General features: G+C 44.7%; 1 protein-coding gene across 8 annotated transcripts in view; it reads left to right on the top strand.

Annotated features, from left to right (window-relative positions):
- ERMARD (ER membrane associated RNA degradation) overlaps window positions 1-21,863 on the top strand; it is a 50,198-nt gene that overhangs the window by 7,766 nt on the left and 20,569 nt on the right. For 5 of the 8 annotated variants that reach the window (XM_070074566.1, XM_070074567.1, XM_070074564.1 and 2 more), the window contains 8 exons: window positions 1,075-1,214; window positions 2,507-2,608; window positions 2,881-2,970; window positions 9,582-9,679; window positions 10,099-10,235; window positions 10,866-10,980; window positions 11,990-12,092; window positions 14,288-14,317. In XM_070074566.1, coding sequence (XP_069930667.1) covers window positions 1,075-1,214; window positions 2,507-2,608; window positions 2,881-2,970; window positions 9,582-9,679; window positions 10,099-10,235; window positions 10,866-10,980; window positions 11,990-12,092; window positions 14,288-14,317 — 815 coding nt within the window. Of the gene's footprint in view, window positions 1-1,074; window positions 1,276-2,506; window positions 2,609-2,880; window positions 2,971-9,581; window positions 9,680-10,098; window positions 10,236-10,865; window positions 10,981-11,989; window positions 12,093-14,287; window positions 14,318-21,863 lie in introns of all 8 variants that reach the window. The other 3 variants (XM_070074569.1, XM_070074568.1, XM_070074565.1) reach the window with 2 other exon arrangements.

The following is a 21,863-nucleotide window of genomic DNA, read 5'->3' as shown; positions in this document are numbered from 1 at the left end:
AAGAAGACTGAGGAGACTCATTTGATACTGTGATCTCTCTAAGTGAAAGAAAATAGCATATATTTATATTTGCTTGTATATGTGTAAGTGTTTGTAAATGCCCCCAGGAAGTTAATAAAAGTAGTTGCTATAGAAGAAGAATTGAAGGACCATGTGGGATGCTTTCAGTCCTGTGTATTTTTAAATCATGAACCATGTGATTCTTAAGTCCCAGACTAACAAAACAAAAAAGTTTATGAGTAATTTATTGTCAGAAATCTCATAATCTAAAAATGTTAAGTAAATGAAGTCAAGTTACAATATACGTACAATAGCCCTCCCTCTTGCATGGGGTAAGTTCCAAGAGTCCTAGTGGATGTCTGAAACTGGCTAGCACCAAAACCTACACATGCTGTTGGTTCCCCTGTGCCTGGAGCATTGCCACGTGGCACCAGGGCATCTGTCCTCGCGTGTTTTGTGCCCATTGCCTCTTCTGCATCACGACTTTTGTGCTTTGCATCCATCAGTAAGTGAAGTAAGGGTGACTTGAAGACAAGCACTGTCATCCCATGACAGACTATCCTAAGTGACTAGCTGGTGGGTAACAGATCACTGTAGATGGACTAGACAAGGAGTGATTTCACAGGCTGCTGGAATGGAGGACGATGTAAAAATCTCATCACACTGCTCCTAAAGGAGCGCAGATTGAAACTTTAGAAGTTCATTATCTCCAGTGTATGTTTAGTTTCTTTGGATTCTGGCTGACTGCCAGTAATGAACTGTAGATAAAGAGGGACAGTTGTATGCACATAAACCTGTTGTGTATAAACTTATTTACACTTAAAGATGTAGAAGAAAATATTTTTCCTGTTTGAACTTTACTGTATTTTTCATGCGTAATGTATTTTTATTTTATAATCAGATAAGTGTTATGTAATTAGTTTCCAATATATTTTTCTCGTATGTTCAGTTATAAGCTGATTGTTGATTTTGTGGAGATTTTATATTTGAAGCACTTTTTCTATGATAATTTATGCATTTTTCTTTGCATGATATGGAACTGTGATACTAAAACTTGTTTTCTCATCCTTTAAGACCAAGACCTGGATTACTGGGGAAGTGTGCGGCTGCTGGGCCCTGTATGTGAAGCCGTCCATCTACATTTCTTATCTCTGACTAAGGGACAGTTTGAAACTCGATATGCTCCGTCACTCCAGTGGACGGGTTTTTCAGAGGTTTGGCTTTTGAACAACCTTTACAAATAAAAGACTTTGCAAATACCACTTAGATCCTCTGGTAATTATTATTTGCCAGCTTTAAAGTGGTTTCTGGGGCAGGTGTTTGGCCTGGTGGTGAAAGCACCCACTTCCCATATTGGAGTGGGTGGGCTCGATGCCCAGCTTTGCTCTCAATTCCATCTTCCTGCTAATTTGCACCTTGGGAGGCAGCAGGTGATGGCTCAAGTGGCTGTGCTCCTGCCACCACGTGAGAGACATGGACTTCTGGTTTTGTTCAGCCTGGCCCAGTTCCAGCGACTACAGACATTTGGGTAGTGAACTAGTGGATGGAAGGCATTCTCTCTCAAATAAAATAAAAAAAATAATTCTTTAAAAAAAAGGTCTCCAATCCTAGGCCTTCCAACTGGAAGAAATCTTGAGGGTTGTGAGAAACCTGAGCTGTTATGCAAGGCTTCCAAAGCCTGAGCTGAGAAACATGTCCCTTTGAACAAAAATGTTTTAGAGTCCAACTTTATCAGGATCAGTGGCCCCAGGGTGTTTGGTGCAGGGCTGCTCTTCTTGGGCTAAGAAAAACTGACTACTCCAGAATTAAAGAGAGATCTATGGAGAGATACAAGGTGATCTCCAGGTGGTGGGACCAGCAGACTAGGGACGGGAATGTTTGAATTGTTAACAGAGGGTTGAGGGGAAGATGGTTGGTTTGAATTCTAACCCAAATCTTGTTTGTCAGGTTTTTCTCTGTTTCATTTGGCACATTAAATGACTATAATAAAGTAGTAACTTTAATAAGTCTAATTATGAGATACTTTGGATTTCCTTCTGCAGAGTAGAAGGATCATGGTTTCTCTCTTTAGAGAAGTTTCTTTAAGTGTCAGGTCAGCTGCCCATGTTGATCTGTTATTGAGAACCAACATAATTCAAAATTGGAGATGAGAGATATAGGTCAAAATGGTTGACTGTTAAATTCACAAGTTTGCCATGCTTTTTGCTTTCAATAAACATTGAGATACCTTTCAAAGAAGTCACATACATAAATATTTTTCTTGACTCTTTAGGCATTGTAACATTTATAAAGGAGATGTTTACTGTTCCAAAATAGGAAAATATAGCAGTTGAAATACTTAGATTTTTAATTTCAATAACTAGTATTGTTACTTTGAGAGATATTTTTATTGGGTGCAAATATTAAATAACTAGTTGAGATAGTTAGACTTTGAATTTCAATAAATAGTATTACATTGAGAAATACTTATTAGTGTAAATTCTAACACATGCTTTATTCTGAACAGTTATTTCCTGAAATATTTGACTCCTTGAAAAGTCTACAATCGCCTGCTATTTCTCTTAGCTTAATGAAACTGACATCATGTCTAGAACGAGCCTTGGGTGATGTAAGTGTTATACTCTCAATATTGTTCCAATAAGTTATCTGAACAAACATTGAATTATTTTGAAGTTGCCTTAAGTTTCCTAGATTATTGTTTTCCTCTAAAATATAATCACTTGGTGCCTATTTTTAATATTTTTCTTTTTGAATGGTCATAACATCAACACATTGGTGTTTAAATACTTTTGTCCACTGTACTGCTTCACCAGTTGTTTTTATTAACATTAACTGGCTTATTAGCATGCAACTGGTACATAATTTTTGTCTCCGTTGTAGGTGTTTTTACTGATTGGGAAAGAATGTCCCTTTCTCTTAAGAGATCTGCTTGCCTCTGAGGAGCTTGCCCAGGTCTTCGGTCAGTCTGTGGTAAGCTTGTTCTTCTAAAACTTGCAGAGTGAGTGCAGCACAAAACAAACAAAAACACCTTGGTTTTGGTTCTTCCAAAACTGATGCTGCTTTAGGAAAACAGTCACATTAGTGGTTCACGCGTATTCTCCTTCCTGCCTTTAATTTCAGAATTCCTCCTCTTTCGGCCACCTGTAGCACTTTGTCCTAGGTCCACAGTGCTGGAATAACCTGGATCACAGGGACAGGTGGAAGTATTTTGCTTTGATCACTCATACATTAATACTAAATGCTAACTTAATCCAGAATGAAGTTTTGACCTCTTAAAAAGTGATATTACACTTTTGTTCTAGAATATTGATATTTTAATTTATTTTTTCCCCAGAAACCTTTTATTTAAAGAAGACAAACTTCATACATTTCATAATTAGAACTTTAGGAACATGGTGATTCTTCCCATCATACCTGCCCTCCCACACTCTCTCCTATTCCTCTTCCTCCTCTCTTCTTCCTCCCTATCCTATTCCCACTCTTATTTTTTTACTAACAACTATTTTCAGTTAGCTTTATACACTTATGATTAACTTTATGCTGAGTAAAGAGTTCAACAAAGAGTATAAAAAAAACTATTAATATCAAGACAAGAACTATTCAAAGTCATTGTTTCTCATAGTGTCAATTTCATTTCTACAGATTGCCTGTTAGGTGCTCTATTAGTTATCACAGGTCAGGGAGAACATATAGAATTTGTCCCTTTGGGACTGGCTTATTTCACTACGTATAACGTTTTCCATTTTCATCCATTTTGTTGCAAATGACCAGATTTCTTTCTTGCTTTCTTTCTTCCTTTTTTTTTCCTTTTTTACCACAGTGTAGTATTCCATGTTGTACATATCCTATAATTTCATTATCCAGTCTTTAATGGACCAGTATTTAGGCTGATTCCATGTTTTGGCTATTGTGAATTGAGCTTCAATAAATATGGGGGTGCAGGTAGCTCTTTCATATGCTGATTTCATTTCCCTTTGGTAAATTCCCAAGAGTGGGATGGCTGGGTCCTATGGTAGGTCTATATTCAGATTTCTGAGGTATCTCCATACTGCCTTCCATAGTGGCTGCACCATTTTTTTTTTTAGCTGTTGTGAATGGATTGATCTTAGACGCTCTTTCTCAGCCATAGCTTTGTCTCTGTATACAAAGACTGTTGAGTTTTGTGTGTTGATTATATGTCCTACCACTTTACCAGATTATTTTATGAATTCCAATAGTCTCTAGGGGGAGTCTTTTGGATCCTCTCTATATAGAATTATGTCATCTGCAAATAGGGATAGTTTGACTTCCTACTCTCATTTTGTATCCCTTTGATTCATTTTTCTTGCTTAATGGCTCTGGCTAAAATTTCCAGGATATACTGAGTAGCAATGGTGAGAGTGGGTATCCTTGTCTGGTTCTGGATCTCAGTGGGAATGCTTCCAGCTTTTCCCCATTCAATAGGATGCTGGCTGTGGGTTTGTCTTGTCCTGAATTGCCTCAACTGTGTTGAAGATTATTCCTTCTACAACCAATTTTTCTTAGTTTTCATTATGAAAGGGTATTATGATGCTTTCTCTGCATTTATTGAGATAATCATATGGTTTTTGTTCTCCAGTATGTTAATGTGATGTATCAGATTGATTTGTGAATGTTGAACCATCCCTGCAAACCAGGGATAAATTCCACTTGGTCCAGGTGAGTGATCTTTCTGATGTATTGTTGGATTCAACTGGCTAGTATTTTGTTGAGGATTTTTGTGTCTATGTTCGTCAGTGAAATTGATCTGTAGTTCTTTCTCTGTTCTATCTTTTTCAGGTTTAGGAATTAAAGTGATTCTGGCTTCATAGAATATGGAGGGCCAGCGCCGTGGCTCACTTGGTTAATCCTCTGCCTGTGGCACCGGCATCCCATATGGGTGCCAGGTTCTAGTCCTGGCTGCTCCTCTTCCAGTCTGGATCTCTGCTGTGGCCCAGGAGGGCAGTGGAGGATGGTCCAAGTACTTGGGCCCTACACCCACGTGGGAGACCAGGAGGAAGCACCTGGCTCCTGGCTTTGGACTGATGCAGTGCTGGCCATAGCGGCCATTTGGGGAGTGAACAATGGAAGGAAGACCTTTCTCTCTGTCTCTCTCTCACTGTCTATAACTCTACCTGTCAAATAAAAAAAAGATTATGAGAGGATTCCCTCCCTTTGAATTGTTTTGAATAACTCGAGAGGAATTGGAGTTAGTTCTTCTTGAAACTTACTGTAAAATTCAGCAGTGAAACCATCTGATACTGGGCTTTTTTTGTTGTTGGTAGGGTCTTTATTAGGGATTGAGTTTCTCTCTTGGTTATTGATCTGTTTAGGTTTTCTTTCTCTTCATGGCTCAATTTGGTTAGCTTGTATGTGTCCAGGAATCTATCCATTTCTTCTAGGTTTCCTGGTTAGTTGGCATACAGATCTTTGTAGTAAGTTCTGATGATTCTTTTTATTTCTGTGGTGTCTGTTACATTTACTTTTTCATTTCTAACTTTATTGATTTGGGTCTTCTCCCTCTTTTTTTGGTTAGTTGGGCCCATGTTGTGTCAATTTTGTGTCAATTTTTTCAAAAACCCAGCTCTTCATTTTTTTTTTAAATTTATTTATTTTACTTGAAAGAGTTACACAGAGAGAAGGGGAGGCAGAGAGAGAGAGAGGTCTTCCATCCGCTGGAACACTTCCCAATTGGCCGCAATGGCTGGAGCTGCGCCGATCCAAAGCCAGGAGCCAGAGCTTCTTCTGGATCTCCCACATGGGTGCAGGGGCCCAAGGACTTGGGCCATCTTCTACTGCTTTCCCAGGCCATACCAGAGAGCTGGATCAGAAGTGGAGCACCTGGGACTTGAACTGGCGTCCATATGGGATGCCGGCACTGCAGGCTGTGGTTTTACCCACTACGCCACAGCGCCAGCACAACCAGCTCTTCATTTCACTGATCTTTTGTATTTTTGGTTTCAATTTTGTTTATTTCTTATCTATTTTTAGTGATTTCTTTCCTCTTACTAATTTTGAGTTTGGTTTACTGTTGTTTTTCTAGGTCCTTGAGATGCATTGAAAGCTCATTTATCTTATGCCCTTACAACTTCTGGGAGATGTTCTGCCTTTACCTTCTCTCGTAGTGATGACCATGTTGCTGTGTTTCTGTGTGCAGCATATCCTTAAGCATCTTCTGCAGGCCTGGAGGTGTGGTGACAAATTCTTCCAATTTCTTTTTGTTACAGAAGGTCTTTATTTCACCCTCATTCATAAATGAGATATTTGCTGAATACAATATTCTGAGTTATAGTTTTTTTTTTTTTTCTCTTAAGACTTGGAATATATCTTGCCATTCTCTCCTAGCCTGTAAGGTTTCTGATGAGATGTCAGCTGTGAGTCTAATTGGAGATCCCTTGAAAGTAATGTGTTTTTCTTGTGCATATTTTAGAATCTTTTCTTAATGTTTTACTGTGGAGAGTGTGACTACTGTGTGTCGTGGTGAAGATCTTTCCTGGTCATATCTATAGGAGTTCTATGTGCTTCCTGTACTTGGGTGTCCCTTTCTCCAATTTAGAGAAGTTTTCTGTTATTATTTCTCTAAAAAGACCTTCTATTCCATTCTTTCTTTCCACGCCTTCAGGAATTCCTAAGACCCTTATGTTGGGTCATTTGCTAGTACCCCATAGATCTCCAACATTGTTTGTTAGTTTTCTGATTTATTCTTTTTTTTTTTTTTTTTTGTCTGAGTGTAAAACTTCCAGAGATTTGTTTTATTTATTTATTTTATTTATTTGACAGGTAGAGTTGCAGACAGAGAGAGAGACAGAGAGAGACAGAGAGAAAGGTCTTCCTTCTGTTGGTTCACTCCCCAAATGGCTGCTACAGCTGGCACTGCGCCAATCCAAAGCCAGGAGCCAGGTGCTTCCTCCTGGTCTCCCATGTGGGTGCAGGGCCCAAGCACTTGGACCATCCTCCACTGCCCTCCTGGGCCACAGCAGAGAGCCAGACTGGAAGAGGAGCAACTGGGACCAGAACCAGCGCCCATAGGGGATGCCGGTGCCACAGGCAGAGGATTAACCAAGCGAGCTGTGGTGCCGGCTCAGAGGATTTGTTTTCTAACTCGTATATTCTTTCTTCTGTTTCACTGAGTCTCTTGTTAAGTCTTTCCATTGCATTTAAAAAATTTTTTATTGAATTCTTCATCACCAAGATTTCATATTAAGTTCTCAGTTTCATGGGAGAAATTTTCTTTCATGTCATGTATGAGTTTCATTAGTTTGTAGATTTGCTGCTTATTCTGAAGTAATCCTATGGTCAAATTTTTGATTTTCATTTCTGGGATTTCTTCAGTCTCTTCATCTTCACATTCTAATATTGAGGTGTTTTGTTCTTTTGGGGGCATCATGTTGTCTTCTGTATTCTTGTTCCTTGAATTGCTGTATTTATTATTTGGCTTTTGTAGAGATACTTATTGGTTCCTTTTTTGTTTTGTTTTTTCCATGTGATGGCTTTCATCTTTGGACTATGCCTCTGTGGCCTAGTGGAGTGTTGACTTACTCAGTGAATACCCAGAGACGTGTGCTGGGTGTGGCCAGGGGGCTCTGTTCAGTGCTCCAGAGTGAAGGGAATATCCAAGGTGACACCAGGTTGGGTGTGGTAAATCTCCCTCTCTCTCTTTTGTTTTAATTGCAGGGGAGGGTTTGTTCAGTTCTGTTGGTGGAGTCTCATGCTCACCTCTGCTCCTCAGAGAAGGCCAGTGCTTGGGCGCCAGCCCCAGTGGGTGCAGCATTGACCTGCTCGTCCACAAGGACCACACAAAGGATCTGTGTAGTTTTTGGTATAAGCATAGGTCCTGCAGCAATGACCCTCACTCACCAGGGAATCAGCCCTGAGCATGTGGAGCCACCCACAGTGACTGCCCAAAGTTCCAGCCACACCCTGGGCCCTCCCACACAGCCACAGTGTTTTTACTGTCCCAGCACACAAGGTTCCCACAGCGTGAGCACCCAGCTCCCTGACAGTTCGCCCAGCCAGACTCAGGCATCTCCTCTCAGCTAGTTTTTGGGTGTGTGGACACGAGCTGGTGCGGCTGTTTCATATGTTCAAAGTGGCGTGCCCTCTCAGCTAGTTAGAGGACGCCGGTGCTAGGTGGTCAGTGAGCAAGAAATGTGCCCCCTTTTTTTCCCTCTTCTAGTTTGGCAGATACACTATCCCCCGCAGGGCTCCAAGCTGGGCCCATGCTAGCCTCTTCCTGTAGCTTTATTGCCAATGGCGTGGGCTGCTGCAGACTGGTCTCACTTGAGGTTCTCAGCTGCTGGGGTCCTGAGTTGTGTGTGTCCGCACCTTCCGTGTAGGTGCACAGTGTCCCTCTAATTTGTGTGGAGTGTTCTCTGACGTTTTCTCCCTAAGACTTCCCTGAGACTGCACTCTCTACACTTTTTTTAAACTGTCTTTCCCTGGGCCAGAGCAGTAAGCTCCCTTTCTATTCTGCCATCTTGGATCTCCTTAGAATATTAATATTTTGACATATGGGAACTCAGGCCCTTGGCAATCATTTAAACTAGCAGTGAAAAAATATTTGGATATTGATTAAAAAAAAGTCACAGAATCTGGAAGAGGGTGCACATCAAGTCACTTAAGACAAGAACAGCCTGTAGGCAACAGGGTGAGGCAGGAGAAACCCAGGAACCCCTCGTTGTTCAGAAAGTTGTGCTCACCACAGCAGTGAGCAACACACCCTTTGCTTTTGGCTAAGAACCTGGCCCTCAGCAGCACCCTGCACTCAGTGCTGTGGATCCCTCTAGCCTAAAGGGCACTTGCTTTTGGGAAGAGCGTGGGATGTTGCGCTGGATTCTGACTCTGCTCTGCTCTTTTTCCTGCCTGGTTGCTGGGAGCCTTTCCCTACCACCAGACGCTGTTAGCCACTCTCACAAGTATCTCTGTTCGCCCAGAAGATGTAAATGAAGCACATTAAATTAATGGGAGAGCAGACTTCCTGAAGTTGCAGTGAGGAACCTGTTGTCTAGCGTTGCTGGGCCAAGCTGAAACCCTCCTTGTAATTCCCACCTGTTCTCTGAAGGAGACTTAATCCGTCTGCCACACAGTGGCAGTGTTTCCTAGGAATGAGGACAGCTTTGGTTATGTGCGTACGTCTTCACATGACGTGATTTAAATATCTTCTATTTGTGCATAGCTCTTGTGCAGTGTGGTGCTTCAAGCCCAGAAGCAGTGCTCTGGGAACTCCTCCAGTGGCTGTGCCGCTCACTGTGTAGACAGGTGACCTGGAGGTGGGGGCACAGGGCTGGAGCCTCACTGGTCTAGCTCTCCATGCTGTCTTGTTACTTAACCATTCAGGTCCACGCTGCCAGATGCCGAGTTTGTGTTGATTGCTTTCTGTTTCACTTGATTCGATGTCAGGGACCTTGGATGTGCAGTGCCTTTCCCAGCCTCCCTGAGAGGTGGTTCTGAGGACTGATGAGTGGGTCAGTGCATGCATGTGCAACACTCAGGGTGCTGGCTGTGTGATTAGTACTATTACTGTTCTACAGCAGCCGAGCCATCTGGTCTGCTAGTTCTAGTCGTGACCTGCACTCTCGCTTCAGGTGGATGTGCTGAAAGTCTTCATTGGCTCTCCACGGGGACTCAACCTGCGGAACATCTTGTGGCATGGATTTGCATCACCCCGAGAGGTTCCTCCAAAGTAAGATGCTGGAAAAGTACTTTTCCTTCTTTTTCGTCTGCTTAAGAGTTTATTTTAGCTTGAATTCATGAGAGAGGAAGATGCATGAGAGAGGGATGAGGGGTGAGACAGGATTGTGAGGCTAGAGAAGATTGCTGGGGTGTGGTTTCAGCCCCACACAGCCTGGAGGCCCAGCAGGGGTCACACAGGGTGTGGTGGTGCACCCAGGTCCCAGGCGGGAGGGGGCCCAGAGTTTCTGAGATAATTACTGTTTTTTCCAGCTATGGCACAGCTGAATACCTGTACTTGTATCTAGGGGAAATTTTCTGCAAGTTGATAATGCTTTGGTTTTTAAATTTTAAATATTTGGAAAGTAAAGCTGTCATGTATGTGTGACTGAGCTTGTGTTTCTAACAGATCTCCGTGCTATTTTTCCCTAGATACTGTTCAATGATGATGCTGTTGACAGTAGGATTGGGACAGTTACTGAAGAGTTTCCTTCAACAAACCACATTTACGTTGACACATCGATCCCTCATAACTCTTAGGAACCTAGAGGAGTTGATTGTTTTTCCTGGCAAGTACTCTGTTTCAATTTCCCCTCCTACTGCGTCTTCACGACAGTATTTAGACTTGAAGTCCTGCAGTGGCAAGGTGGCTTTGACAGTTGCTTGAAGAACTCAGAGCCGTTACCACGTACGACTCAACCTCTTCTCACACTCTCCCTATGTGCATTGGGATTCAAGCACAGCTGTGCTGATCTCCTTGAATCACAGTGGATGATGGAGCTCAGAGCTCATTGACTCCTCAGATGTCGAGATGGCCCAATGGCTTTGGGCCGTTTTATACTGCACTTCTCCTCCTTTCCGTTCTTGAGCATTTGTCCTCAAATCATGACACCCAGAGTGCCTGTGGTGTGAAGGATCACCCGCAGCTTCTGAAAACGTCTTACTTCTGGCCAGTGTGTTCGACTGGCCCCCTGACTGCCCCCTCCACACTGGCCTCCCTGAATCACCACAGAGGTGCAGGAGTCCGTGCCCCCCCCCATGTCCCTGAGGTCCCCCTTGCCTGTGGCTCTAGGTGAGGCTGTCCCCCTCTTTGAGGGGAGCATTGTGCCTGGGAACTGTGGTCAGCCCTGAGAGGGCAGCACCCCATCTTTTTGAGTTGTGTAGTATGGTTGTGTTTAAAAATGTTTGCTGTTTTACAGATGTTCCTTATGAAGTACTTTCAGTGTTAGAAGAAATCATGAAAAAATCCTCTTTTATATTAAAAGTCATGTTACCATACTGGGAAGCTGTGTTGGTCAGGTTCAGGTCACACAGGTAAGGAGGGCAGTGTGGTTGGACACCTTCGACGCCCTTGTCCTTCACACTTTTGTCATTGGAGAAGCACTTGGAGGTGGGGCTGAATGTCTTCATACAATAATGGAAGAGGCAGCCTGTAATTATGTTTAAACGTGTCATACATTTCACATTATCATTTTTCAGAATCAAGTTGTACGTATTTTTGAGTTCTTGCTATGAGTGAAATGTGTGCAGTGCCAGAGCATCATGAAAGAGCAATCAACTTTGTTGTTATTTTGTGTCTTTAAAAATTTTTATCTGCATTTTTTATTTGAGGTAGAGATGGGGACGGGGTGGGGAGGAGAAAAAGAAATAGAAACAGAGAGAAAGCTTCCATCTGCTGGTTCACTCCCCAGATGCTCACAGCAGCTGGGCTGGGCTGGCTGAAGCTGGAAACAGGAACTCGGTCCAGGTCTCCCACATGGGTTGCAGGGACGCAACCGCTTGAGCCATCACTGCTGCCTCCCAGGAAACGGGAGTTGGGAGCAAGCAGGGCCTCAAACCCAGATACTTGGATGTGGTTTGCAGGCATCCCAACCAGCATCTTCACTGTTGGCCAAACCCCCTTCCCTTATATTCTCTTTGCGTAAGAGCGAACGCTATACAGGAGGAAAACATTCACCTCGTGCAGATCAGGAGGGCAATGAGTTGATCTTGACAGGTGACATTACCTTCACGTTTATGCCTTGACAACCCACTGCGTCCTATTCGAGTGTTCTTTAGAGGTGAAGAGATGAGTTAGGCTGGTATTTGATGACATTTTATATCCTGAAGCTACTAAAAATAGTTCATTGAAATTAAAACACTGAAATATAGTTTTAAAATTAGTAGTCTAATGAAACTTTGATTTTGTTTCTCCTATTAGTAAATAATGTTACTTGCTTTTACTATAGCATTGTCATATTTAGACCACAGAATAGTTATTGTGGTGTTGGCATCAATATTTAGTTTTGAAATGTAGAGCTTTCTTCTTTTTTTAATTTCACAGGTTTGCTGACTGTGCCATACTGTTATTGACACAACTGGAGACTGGACTTAGGAAAGTTTTTGCTACAGTTAACAAATGTCCCAAAAGACTGCTGACTGCTGAGGTACACACTTGCTTTTATTGTTGATGAGATTTTTGTTGCATGGACAGCTTTCTGTGCCTAACTGAAAGTTTTTTTGAAAGATTTATTTATTTATTTGAAAGTCAGAGTTACAGAGAAAGGAGGAGACACAGAGACATCTTGCATCTGCTGGTTCACACCCCAGCTAAGCACAGTGACCAGGACTGGGCCAGGCCAGAGCCAGGAGCCAGAAGCTTCATCCAGTTCTCCCATGTTGGTGTCAGGGGCCCAAGTTCTTGGGCCATCTTCCATTGCTTTTCCCAGGCCATTAGCATTGAGCTGGATCAGAAGTGGAGCAGCAAGACATGAACTGGTACACACGTGGGATGCTGGTATTGCAGGCAGTGGCTTTATGTGCTATGCACAATGCCAGCCCCACCTAATTGAAACTAAAAATGATTTCATTTCTCATTGAAATGAATTTTTTAGTGAAAAATTTTCTTTGGAAGGTTTTACTGGCATTTTCTGTGACTTCCTATTACAATGCTTTTGTCAGATTTATGTTTATTTTAATCATGATTGGTTTTGGTAGTTCTATAATATTTCTCAATTGTCTTTTAAACTTAGCGATGTCCCATCAGTAATGAGCACTCCCTCTATTTGCTGCATTCTGGTGGAGGCCTCTGCTGGCTCTGAGTGGAGCCCTCCTGATGCTGCCCCTGGTGCCATGCCTGGGGTTAGGACATGGACTTCTCTCAGCACCTTGTTGTGGAGGGAAGTTTCATTGTCCGCAGAAAGAAATAGATTCTCATTCGTCATAGCCCTCATGGATTGCTCTTGCAACTGGCTGTTTGGTAGCAAGCTCAGTTGCTGTGTGGCCATATAAATTAAGCTATAAATAAACTTGATGATGTACTTGTCAGTTGGCTGTGCAAACGAATGACATGGATATGTCTACAGAGCATGCAATTTGACAAGGAACGGCCTGAGTTTTAGTCCAGACTCTTCCTCAGAAAGACCTGGGTCAGTTTATAAGGTTGTGCATACATGACGATGTTTTATAAATAGACCAGTGACTGTGTAAGTACCATTATTTACTGAGCACTTTCTGCAGCTCAGTCTCTTTTGGATCCGTGGAAGTTGTGAATATGAGCAAGAGTGGCTTTTGAGAGCTTGTCTGTTATAGGAGAGAATATGCTTCTCCTGATTCCATAAAACTAGACAGAATTCATATACATGTAATTTATGAAAAAATTCAGCATTTTGAAAAAAGTAGTGGGGATATTTAGAAGACAATTGAATGTTTAGAGGAGAGCTCAGGAAATGTCCCAGCAGTGCTTGAGAGCTCAGGAAGAGGTTTTAGGGTCACGTCCAGGACGCTGTGTGTTGGAGAACGTTTAATTACACAGGTTGAGCATCTCTGATCTGAGACCTGAACCACTCACAGATCTGCTCTGGTGCCACAGGTGAGAGGCTCACACCTGGTGGGTCGCCATCAAGACACAGGTGTGCTGAAATTTGCATGTAATGCTACCTTCAGGCTCTGTGTAAGGCGTATATGAAACATAAGTGCATTTTGTTTGTAGACTTGGCTCCCCTCCCCAAGGTAGCTTTTATAAGTACAAATAGTCTAAAATCCAGGAATTAAATATTGTAAGCGCTTCTGGACCCAAGGTCTTGGATAAAGGGATAATCAAGCTGTGTTTGGTTGAAAGTTTTCCAGGGAAAACCTGTGTTTGTGGAGCTAAAGAAGCTGCCCGGGGCTTCCCTTGTAGAGATGTGAAGCTCCAGTGCGACTAGGAGAGAGTGGCCCTGGGGCCTGTGCCCACAGGCTCTGTGCTGGTTACATCAGGTAGCAGCTAAAACAGAGGCCCTTTGTTGGAGAGCGTATTAAAGTGTGCTCACTTGTGCCTAAGCGCCAGTCACCAGGAGAAACACTCTGGTGTGAGTAGCGATGTGTAAAGAGAAGTCTGCAGCTGTGAATTTTACCACTAACAGCCACAAGACTGTAAGGGCAGCATTTAACACAGCTCGGTTACTCGGTTCCCTGTATTTTTGTGTCTTTTACAGCATGTTTATTTTATGACTCTTCCACAGTTGTGGGTAGTTAATGTTCATTTTCATAAGAAAGTTTTAGGTTTGGGGCCATGTCCCAGAAATTTTTCCTGTTTTGAATAATGTTACTCTACTTTTATTTTGCTTTAATCGTTTCTTTTCATTTCTTTCCTTTTTTGAAGTCAACAGCTTTTTATACCACCTTTGATGATGTAAGTACACTTACAAGGTAACTTGAAACCATCCAAACATTGTCTTCTTTTATTTATTTATTTGAAAGGCAGAGAGTTAGAGCTTCAACTGCTGGGTCACTCCCCAAGTGGCCGCAATGGCCAGGCTTTGACAGGCTGAAGCCAGGAGCCTGAAACTCCATCCAGGTCTCCCACATGGGTGGCAGGGGCCCAAGAACTTGACTGGTCTTCTACTGCTTTCCTCGGTGCATTAGCAGGGAGCTGAACCAGGAGTGGAACAGCCAGGACTCAAACCTGTGACCGTGTGGGGTGCTGACTCTCATGTTATGGCTCAACCCACTGTGCCATAATGCCTGCCCCCAGTTGTTGACCTGAACCATACACAGGTCTCCAACTTCAACACTAATTGAAGCACAAAATTAAAGACAAACCATAAGTCATATGCATATAGAAAAATGTTTGGAGTAATATATTAAAAATAGAGAGAGACTAGATTTAAATATAGTTTTCATGTTTTTAAAGACCCAGTGTTACTAATCTACTTTCTGAAGTGACATGAAGCTCCGAGCTGGAAAATGCCTGGAGGTGCTAATGTCACTGGCTGTCATTAGTTAGAGGTATTCATCGTAGAGTCAGGATTAGCGTTTGTCTTTCTTGGGTATGGAATGTAACTCAACTGCTAGGTGCTGTTACCTCCTGCTAGGTGCTGTTATGTACTGTTACCTCCTGCTAGGTGCTGTTACCTCCTGTTATATACTGTTACCTCCTGCTAGGTGCTGTTACCTCCTGTTATGTCCTGTTACCTCCTGCTAGGTGCTGTTACCTCCTGTTATATACTGTTACCTCCTGCTAGGTGCTGTTACCTCCTGTTATGTCCTGTTACCTCCTGTTAGGTGCTGTTACCTCCTGTTATGTCCTGTTACCTCTTGTTATGTCCTGTTACCTCCTGCTAGGTGCTGTTACCTCCTGTTAGGTGCTGTTACCTCCTGTTAGGTGCTGTTACCTCCTGTTATGTCCTGTTACCTCCTGTTAGGTGCTGTTACCTCCTGCTAGGTGCTGTTACCTCCTGTTAGGTGCTGTTACCTCCTGCTAGGTGCTGTTACCTCCTGTTATGTCCTGTTACCTCCTGCTAGGTGCTGTTACCTCCTGTTATGTCCTGTTACCTCCTGTTATGTCCTGTTACCTCCTGCTAGGTGCTGTTACCTTCTGTTATGTACTGTTACCTCCTGCTAGGTGCTGTTACCTCCTGTTATGTCCTGTTACCTCCTGCTAGGTGCTGTTACCTCCTGTTAGGTGCTGTTACCTCCTGCTAGGTGCTGTTACCTCCTGTTATGTACTGTGATGTACTGTTACCTCCTGTTAGGTGCTGTTACCTCCTGCTAGGTGCTGTTACCTCCTGTTATGTCCTGTTACCTCCTGCTAGGTGCTTTTACCTCCTGTTAGGTGCTGTTATCTCCTGCTAGGTGCTGTTACCTCCTGTTATGTCCTGTTACCTCCTGCTAGGTGCTGTTACCTTCTGTTATATCCTGTTACCTCCTGCTAGGTGCTGTTACCTCCTGCTAGGTGCCGTTACCTCCTGTTATGTCCTGTTACCTCCTGCTAGGTGCTGTTACCTCCTGTTATGTCCTGTTACCTCCTGCTAGGTGCTGTTACCTCCTGTTATATACTGTTACCTCCTGTTAGGTGCTGTTACCTCCTGCTAGGTGCTGTTACCTCCTGTTAGGTGCTGTTACCTCCTGCTAGGTGCTGTTACCTCCTGTTATGTACTGTGATGTACTGTTACCTCCTGTTAGGTGCTGTTACCTCCTGTTATGTCCTGTTACCTCCTGCTAGGTGCTGTTACCTCCTGCTAGGTGCTGTTACCTCCTGTTATGTCCTGTTACCTCCTGCTAGGTGCTGTTACCTCCTGCTAGGTGCTGTTACCTCCTGTTATGTCCTGTTACCTCCTGCTAGGTGCTGTTACCTCCTGTTATGTCCTGTTACATCCTGCTAGGTGCTGTTACCTCCTGTTATGTCCTGTTACCTCCTGCTAGGTGCTGTTACCTCCTGTTATGTCCTGTTACCTCCTGCTAGGTGCTGTTACCTTCTGTTATATCCTGTTACCTCCTGCTAGGTGCTGTTACCTCCTGCTAGGTGCTGTTACCTCCTGTTATGTCCTGTTACCTCCTGCTAGGTGCTGTTACCTCCTGTTATGTTCTGTTACCTCCTGCTAGGTGCTGTTACCTCCTGTTATATACTGTTACCTCCTGCTAGGTGCTGTTACCTCCTGCTAGGTGCTGTTACCTCCTGTTATGTCCTGTTACCTCCTGCTAGGTGCTGTTACCTCCTGTTAGGTGCTGTTACCTCCTGTTAGGTGCTGTTACCTCCTGCTAGGTGCTGTTACCTCCTGTTATGTCCTGTTACCTCTGCTAGGTGCTGTTACCTCCTGTTAGCTGCTGTTACCTCCTGTTAGGTGCTGTTACCTCCTGCTAGGTGCTGTTACCTCCTGTTATGTCCTGTTACCTCCTGCTAGGTGCTGTTACCTCCTGTTAGGTGCTGTTATCTCCTGCTAGGTGCTGTTACCTCCTGTTATGTCCTGTTACCTCCTGCTAGGTGCTGTTACCTTCTGTTATATCCTGTTACCTCCTGCTAGGTGCTGTTACCTCCTGCTAGGTGCTGTTACCTCCTGTTATGTCCTGTTACCTCCTGCTAGGTGCTGTTACCTCCTGTTATGTCCTGTTACCTCCTGCTAGGTGCTGTTACCTCCTGCTAGGTGCTGTTACCTCCTGTTATGTCCTGTTACCTCCTGCTAGGTGCTGTTACCTCCTGTTATGTCCTGTTACCTCCTGCTAGGTGCAGTTACCTCCTGTTATGTCCTGTTACCTCCTGCTAGGTGCTGTTACCTCCTGTTATGTCCTGTTACCTCCTGCTAGGTGCTGTTACCTTCTGTTATATCCTGTTACCTCCTGTTATGTCCTGTTACCTCCTGCTAGGTGCTGTTACCTCCTGTTATGTCCTGTTACCTCCTGCTAGGTGCTGTTACCTCCTGTTATGTCCTGTTACCTCCTGCTAGGTGCTGTTACCTCCTGTTATATACTGTTACTTCCTGCTAGGTGCTGTTACCTCCTGTTAGGTGCTGTTACCTCCTGCTAGGTGCTGTTACCTCCTGTTATGTCCTGTTACCTCCTGCTAGGTGCTGTTACCTCCTGTTATATACTGTTACCTCCTGCTAGGTGCTGTTACCTCCTGTTATGTCCTGTTACCTCCTGCTAGGTGCTGTTACCTCCTGTTAGGTGCTGTTACCTCCTGCTAGGTGCTGTTACCTCCTGTTAGGTGCTGTTACCTCCTGCTAGGTGCTGTTACCTCCTGTTAGGTGCTGTTACCTCCTGCTAGGTGCTGTTACCTCCTGTTAGGTGCTGTTACCTCCTGCTAGGTGCTGTTACCTCCTGTTATGTCCTGTTACCTCCTGCTAGGTGCTGTTACCTCCTGTTATGTCCTGTTACCTCCTGCTAGGTGCAGTTACCTCCTGTTATGTCCTGTTACCTCCTGCTAGGTGCTGTTACCTCCTGTTATGTCCTGTTACCTCCTGCTAGGTGCTGTTACCTTCTGTTATATCCTGTTACCTCCTGTTATGTCCTGTTACCTCCTGCTAGGTGCTGTTACCTCCTGTTATGTCCTGTTACCTCCTGCTAGGTGCTGTTACCTCCTGTTATGTCCTGTTACCTCCTGCTAGGTGCTGTTACCTCCTGTTATATACTGTTACTTCCTGCTAGGTGCTGTTACCTCCTGTTAGGTGCTGTTACCTCCTGCTAGGTGCTGTTACCTCCTGTTATGTCCTGTTACCTCCTGCTAGGTGCTGTTACCTCCTGTTATATACTGTTACCTCCTGCTAGGTGCTGTTACCTCCTGTTATGTCCTGTTACCTCCTGCTAGGTGCTGTTACCTCCTGTTAGGTGCTGTTACCTCCTGCTAGGTGCTGTTACCTCCTGTTAGGTGCTGTTACCTCCTGCCAGGTGCTGTTACCTCCTGTTATGTCCTGTTACCTCCTGCTAGGTGCTGTTACCTCCTGTTATGTCCTGTAACCTCCTGCTAGGTGCTGTTACCTTCTGTTATATCCTGTTACCTCCTGTTAGGTGCTGTTACCTCCTGCTAGGTGCTGTTACCTCCTGCTAGGTGCTGTTACCTCCTGCTAGGTGCTGTTACCTTCTGTTATGTCCTGTTACCTCCTGCTAGGTGCTGTTACCTCCTGTTATGTCCTGTTACCTCCTGCTAGGTGCTGTTACCTCCTGTTATGTCCTGTTACCTCCTGCTAGGTGCTGTTACCTCCTGTTATATCCTGTTACCTCCTGCTAGGTGCTGTTACCTCCTGTTATGTCCTGTTACCTCCTGCTAGGTGCTGTTACCTCCTGTTATGTCCTGTTACCTCCTGCTAGGTGCTGAAACCTCCTGTTATGTCCTGTTACCTCCTGCTAGGTGCTGTTACCTCCTGTTAGGTGCTGTTACCTCCTGCTAGGTGCTGTTACCTCCTGTTATGTACTGTGATGTACTGTTACCTCCTGTTAGGTGCTGTTACCTCCTGCTAGGTGCTGTTACCTCCTGTTAGGTGCTGTTACCTCCTGCTAGGTGCTGTTACCTTCTGTTATGTCCTGTTACCTCCTGCTAGGTGCTGTTACCTCCTGTTATGTCCTGTTACCTCCTGCTAGGTGCTGTTACCTCCTGTTATGTCCTGTTACCTCCTGCTAGGTGCTGTTACCTCCTGCTAGGTGCTGTTACCTCCTGTTATGTCCTGTTACCTCCTGCTAGGTGCTGTTACCTCCTGTTATGTCCTGTTACCTCCTGCTAGGTGCTGTTACCTTCTGTTATATCCTGTTACCTCCTGCTAGGTGCTGTTACCTCCTGCTAGGTGCTGTTACCTCCTGCTAGGTGCTGTTACCTCCTGTTATGCCCTGTTACCTCCTGCTAGGTGCTGTTACCTCCTATTATATACTGTTACCTCCTGCTAGGTGCTGTTACCTCCTGTTAGGTGCTGTTACCTCCTGCTAGGTGCTGTTACCTCCTGTTATGTACTGTGATGTACTGTTACCTCCTGCTAGGTGCTGTTACCTCTGCTAGGTGCTGTTACCTCCTGTTAGGTGCTGTTACCTCCTGCTAGGTGCTGTTACCTCCTGTTATGTCCTGTTACCTCCTGCTAGGTGCAGTTACCTCCTGTTATGTCCTGTTACCTCCTGCTAGGTGCTGTTACCTCCTGTTATGTCCTGTTACCTCCTGCTAGGTGCTGTTACCTTCTGTTATATCCTGTTACCTCCTGTTATGTCCTGTTACCTCCTGCTAGGTGCTGTTACCTCCTGTTATGTCCTGTTACCTCCTGCTAGGTGCTGTTACCTCCTGTTATGTCCTGTTACCTCCTGCTAGGTGCTGTTACCTCCTGTTATATACTGTTACTTCCTGCTAGGTGCTGTTACCTCCTGTTAGGTGCTGTTACCTCCTGCTAGGTGCTGTTACCTCCTGTTAGGTGCTGTTACCTCCTGCTAGGTGCTGTTACCTCCTGTTAGGTGCTGTTACCTCCTGCTAGGTGCTGTTACCTCCTGTTAGGTGCTGTTACCTCCTGCTAGGTGCTGTTACCTCCTGTTATGTACTGTTACTTCCTGCTAGGTGCTGTTACCTCCTGTTATGTACTGTTACCTCCAGCTAGGTGCTGTTACCTCCTGTTATATACTGTTACCTCCTGCTAGGTGCTGTTACCTCCTGTTATGTCCTGTTACCTCCTGCTAGGTGCTGTTACCTCCTGTTAGGTGCTGTTACCTCCTGCTAGGTGCTGTTACCTCCTGTTAGGTGCTGTTACCTCCTGCTAGGTGCTGTTACCTCCTGTTATGTCCTGTTACCTCCTGCTAGGTGCTGTTACCTCCTGTTATGTCCTGTAACCTCCTGCTAGGTGCTGTTACCTTCTGTTATATCCTGTTACCTCCTGTTAGGTGCTGTTACCTCCTGCTAGGTGCTGTTACCTCCTGCTAGGTGCTGTTACCTTCTGTTATGTCCTGTTACCTCCTGCTAGGTGCTGTTACCTCCTGTTATGTCCTGTTACCTCCTGCTAGGTGCTGTTACCTCCTGTTATGTCCTGTTACCTCCTGCTAGGTGCTGTTACCTCCTGTTATATCCTGTTACCTCCTGCTAGGTGCTGTTACCTCCTGTTATGTCCTGTTACCTCCTGCTAGGTGCTGTTACCTCCTGTTATGTCCTGTTACCTCCTGCTAGGTGCTGAAACCTCCTGTTATGTCCTGTTACCTCCTGCTAGGTGCTGTTACCTCCTGTTAGGTGCTGTTACCTCCTGCTAGGTGCTGTTACCTCCTGTTATGTACTGTGATGTACTGTTACCTCCTGTTAGGTGCTGAAACCTCCTGTTATGTCCTGTTACCTCCTGCTAGGTGCTGTTACCTCCTGTTAGGTGCTGTTACCTCCTGCTAGGTGCTGTTACCTCCTGTTATGTACTGTGATGTACTGTTACCTCCTGTTAGGTGCTGTTACCTCCTGCTAGGTGCTGTTACCTCCTGTTAGGTGCTGTTACCTCCTGCTAGGTGCTGTTACCTTCTGTTATGTCCTGTTACCTCCTGCTAGGTGCTGTTACCTCCTGTTATGTCCTGTTACCTCCTGCTAGGTGCTGTTACCTCCTGTTATGTCCTGTTACCTCCTGCTAGGTGCTGTTACCTCCTGCTAGGTGCTGTTACCTCCTGTTATGTCCTGTTACCTCCTGCTAGGTGCTGTTACCTCCTGTTATGTCCTGTTACCTCCTGCTAGGTGCTGTTACCTTCTGTTATATCCTGTTACCTCCTGCTAGGTGCTGTTACCTCCTGCTAGGTGCTGTTACCTCCTGCTAGGTGCTGTTACCTCCTGTTATGTCCTGTTACCTCCTGCTAGGTGCTGTTACCTCCTATTATATACTGTTACCTCCTGCTAGGTGCTGTTACCTCCTGTTAGGTGCTGTTACCTCCTGCTAGGTGCTGTTACCTCCTGTTATGTACTGTGATGTACTGTTACCTCCTGTTAGGTGCTGTTACCTCCTGTTATGTCCTGTTACCTCCTGCTAGGTGCTGTTACCTCCTGCTAGGTGCTGTTACCTCCTGTTATGTCCTGTATCCTCCTGCTAGGTGCTGTTACCTCCTGTTATGTCCTGTTACCTCCTGCTAGGTGTTGTTACCTCCTGTTAGGTGCTGTTAACTCCTGTTAGGTGCTGTTACCTCCTGTTAGGTGCTGTTACCTCCTGCTAGGTGCTGTTACCTCCTGTTAGGTGCTGTTACCTCCTGCTAGGTGCTGTTACCTCCTGTTATGTCCTGTTACCTCCTGCTAGGTGCTGTTTCCTCCTGTTAGGTCCTGTTACCTCCTGCTAGGTGCTGTTACCTCCTGTTATGTCCTGTTACCTCCTGCTAGGTGCTGTTACCTACTGCTAGGTGCTGTTACCTCCTGTTAGGTGCTGTTACCTCCTGTTATGTCCTGTTACCTCCTGCTAGGTGCTGTTACCTCCTGTTATGTCCTGTTACCTCCTGCTAGGTGCTGTTACCTCCTGTTATGTCCTGTTACCTCCTGCTAGGTGCTG

The sequence above is a fragment of the Oryctolagus cuniculus genome, chromosome 5 (genome assembly GCF_964237555.1).
Source record: "Oryctolagus cuniculus chromosome 5, mOryCun1.1, whole genome shotgun sequence".
Taxonomy (NCBI): Eukaryota; Metazoa; Chordata; class Mammalia; order Lagomorpha; family Leporidae; genus Oryctolagus; species Oryctolagus cuniculus.
This window is presented reverse-complemented; position numbering and strand designations above follow the sequence as displayed.